The sequence below is a fragment of the Nematolebias whitei genome, chromosome 11 (assembly GCF_014905685.2).
Source record: "Nematolebias whitei isolate Nwh7 chromosome 11, NemWhi1, whole genome shotgun sequence".
Classification (NCBI taxonomy): Eukaryota; Metazoa; Chordata; class Actinopteri; order Cyprinodontiformes; family Rivulidae; genus Nematolebias; species Nematolebias whitei.
In genome coordinates this window covers 17,569-20,382 of record NC_056508.1, presented here as the reverse complement: position 1 = coordinate 20,382, position 2,814 = coordinate 17,569, and the positions used below count along the sequence as shown (strand labels likewise).

At 38.6% G+C, this 2,814-nt stretch overlaps 2 protein-coding genes across 2 annotated transcripts in view; both read right to left on the bottom strand.

Moving 5' to 3' along the window:
• The window catches only part of LOC119417414, a 3,269-nt gene extending 1,841 nt beyond the window's left edge, over nt 1–1,428 (bottom strand). The window contains exon 1 of the mRNA XM_037684616.1: nt 708–1,428. Coding sequence (XP_037540544.1) covers nt 708–1,327 — 620 coding nt within the window. The 5' untranslated portion in view covers nt 1,328–1,428. The remainder of the gene's footprint in view (nt 1–707) is intronic.
• The window catches only part of rps21 (ribosomal protein S21), a 38,196-nt gene that overhangs the window by 26,050 nt on the left and 9,332 nt on the right, over nt 1–2,814 (bottom strand). The gene's annotated exons all lie outside the window — the stretch shown is intronic.

The following is a 2,814-nucleotide window of genomic DNA, read 5'->3' as shown; positions in this document are numbered from 1 at the left end:
CTCCACATTTATAACTGTGAAAACAGTTTTCAAATTTTGACACGGTACAACTAAGAACATAAATATCTTTCTTTGAAATTTTATGTTGTAAAGTGGAAAGAAAATTATACATGATTTGAAGGTTTGTAATTTTTTTATAAATTGAAAACTATTTTGAGCACAAATGTTCAGCCCCCTTAAATCAGAGAGTAACTTCTAGTCTTCATAAGTTTCCTGATGATTGCTAATGGCATAATAGTCAGCCTGTGTGTCATCTAATCACAGAAACCAACTATTTTCACCGACCTGAGGCTGTCACTAGCTGCTGTATTTGTATTTGACATTAGTTTACACACGGGTGGACTCCATAGCCATTTGTAATCATTAAAGCTATTTCTGAAGGAATATTGGTTACAGAAAAGGGAGCCGATTACTCTTACACACCACACTTTTCAGTATCATTTGTAAATACAGTACTACTAGTACTACCACTACTACCACTACTACTACTACTACTACTACTACTACTAAAAATAATAATAATAATAATAATGTGTTACATTATGTATAATTTCATTTCCACTAGTAAGTGTGTACTTGTGTTGGTCTCTCAAAGAAAATTACAATGAAATTGTTTTTGGTTGTAATGTGACAAAATATACAATGACTCAAAGCGTATTAATTTTTTTCAGAGGCATAACGTAATATTTAGATTTTACAACTCTGACCTGGTGTAAAATCTGATGTCTTCTGGTGACGTAGAAAAACGTTCCAGTCCAAACGGCTTTTGAAGACTACAGGATCGGAGCTGCTCTTTCAGTTGCTCAATTTCTCTCAGCATGCTGTGATATTGCTCCCGGTCAACACACACGGTTCTGCTGGCGCCGTAGTCATGGTCCACGACCATAGGTACCATGACGGGTGGTTCATTGTCCTCAATTGGATCCGCCGAATCAGGTTCTGGATTAGATGGTCGACAACGGCGCTCCCAAACACCTGCTCGTGTCTTCCTGCTGTATTTGTTCCACTCAAATAATGATGGAACCGACCCAGCTGCTAAAATTCGTCTTCCCTTTTCTGTAGTAATTACTTCATTCTCCAGGAAATGTCGGCTACATACCTTGGTGTGAGGAGTTACCGTAAATCCCTCTCTTCTGATTTTTTGCAGCCAGCACAAACGAAGGCTTGTCTCCTTAGGGAAACGGTGAAAGCTCAAACGGCTATTATAGCGACCTGAAGACGAGCAAAGCGGCACACAACAGTGCTCCTTAGACCCAAACACCGTCGGCTGAAATCTAAAGCTGCCACGCACGTTATATTTTTGTTTATTTGACGCAGCAACACTCATTTTAGTTGTTTATCTCTGGGATGACAGGATACAGGAATTAAACCGGAAACTGGAATGCCGACATCCGGTCAAAGCGGAAGTGATTCAGGACGCATGTGCACAGAGCCTATTTAGCATTACTGTTCCTTCTGTACTTTTTAAAGAATTACATTTTTTTTTGTTGTTGCAAGGACAAAATATATATTTTTTATCAGAATCTTAGATTTAGATCAACCAAAACCACACACCTTCCAATTATTATTATTTACGGTTATGCATTTGCTTGCTGGCTAAAAATGTAAAGCTGCATCTTTCTTTTTTTATTCGTTCAACCTTTCTACAGGTTCATCCCATTGAGCCTCGAGGACTCATTTACAAGAGACCTGATTTCAACTAAGAAAGATGACAACAATGGACAACAGCAACAACAATAAACAGTTATAAAAAAGCATAGTACAGTTTTTTTTGTTTGTTTTTTAACAAATAGGATGGCTAAAAGGAAAAGGTAACAAAACAAAAAAACAGCTAGATTCCAAGACAAATGTAGAAAATTAAAAACAGGAACATGTCAGCATTGGACCCTACCAGGTGTCCAACAGATTCTTAAAGACACTTAGAGAGGTCAAGGTCGAGAGCTTCAAATCTTTTTGTAAGATGTTCCAGGAAACAGGAGTGGAATAGAAGGCCCTTTTGCCTAGTTCAGTCCTCATTGAGGGAACACTGCAGGTAATAATGTCCTGAGAGCGCACTCCGTAGCTGCACTCACACAGAGACATGTAGGAGGAGATGTATGAAGGCAACAGACCAAGAAGTGATTTAAAGATGAAAATATACCAGTGAGAGAGTCTGTGTGAAGTTAATGATGTCCAGTTAACCAGTGAATACAGTGTGGGTACGATAATCACAGCCAGTTATGAATCTTAGTGTACCATGATAGACAGCATCCGACATCTGCAGGGTTCTTGTTGGAGCGTTCATGTAAATAATATCACCATAATCAATTGAGGGAAGGAAAGTCACAGATACAAGGCGTTTTCTAGCATTCAGGGTTAGACAGGATTTGTTTCTGAAAAAGAAACCCAGTTTAACTTTCAGTTTCTTTATCAAGTTTTCCACATGGAGCTTAAAAGAGAGATGTGTCGACCAAGATACCCAAATATTTATAGGAATCAACAAACTCAATGGGGACACCATTTGAGGATAAAATCAGAGGAAGAACTGCTGGGACCAACTTCCTATTTGAAAAAAGCATCCCTTTGGTTTTGTCGGCATTTAGGACAAGTTTGAGGCGAAACAAATCTGTCTGGATGTTGTTGAATGCAGATTTCAAAAGCTGGAAAGCCTTAGCAACAGTTTTAGCTCGACAATAAACAACTGTGTCATCAGCATAGAAATGTATGGATGCATTAGGGATGTTTTTACCTACATTATGTATGTAGATTGCAAAGAGGGTGGGTCCTAAGCATTAAGTGTAGAACCACTAGACTGAGGAACAGCTTCTACCCTGA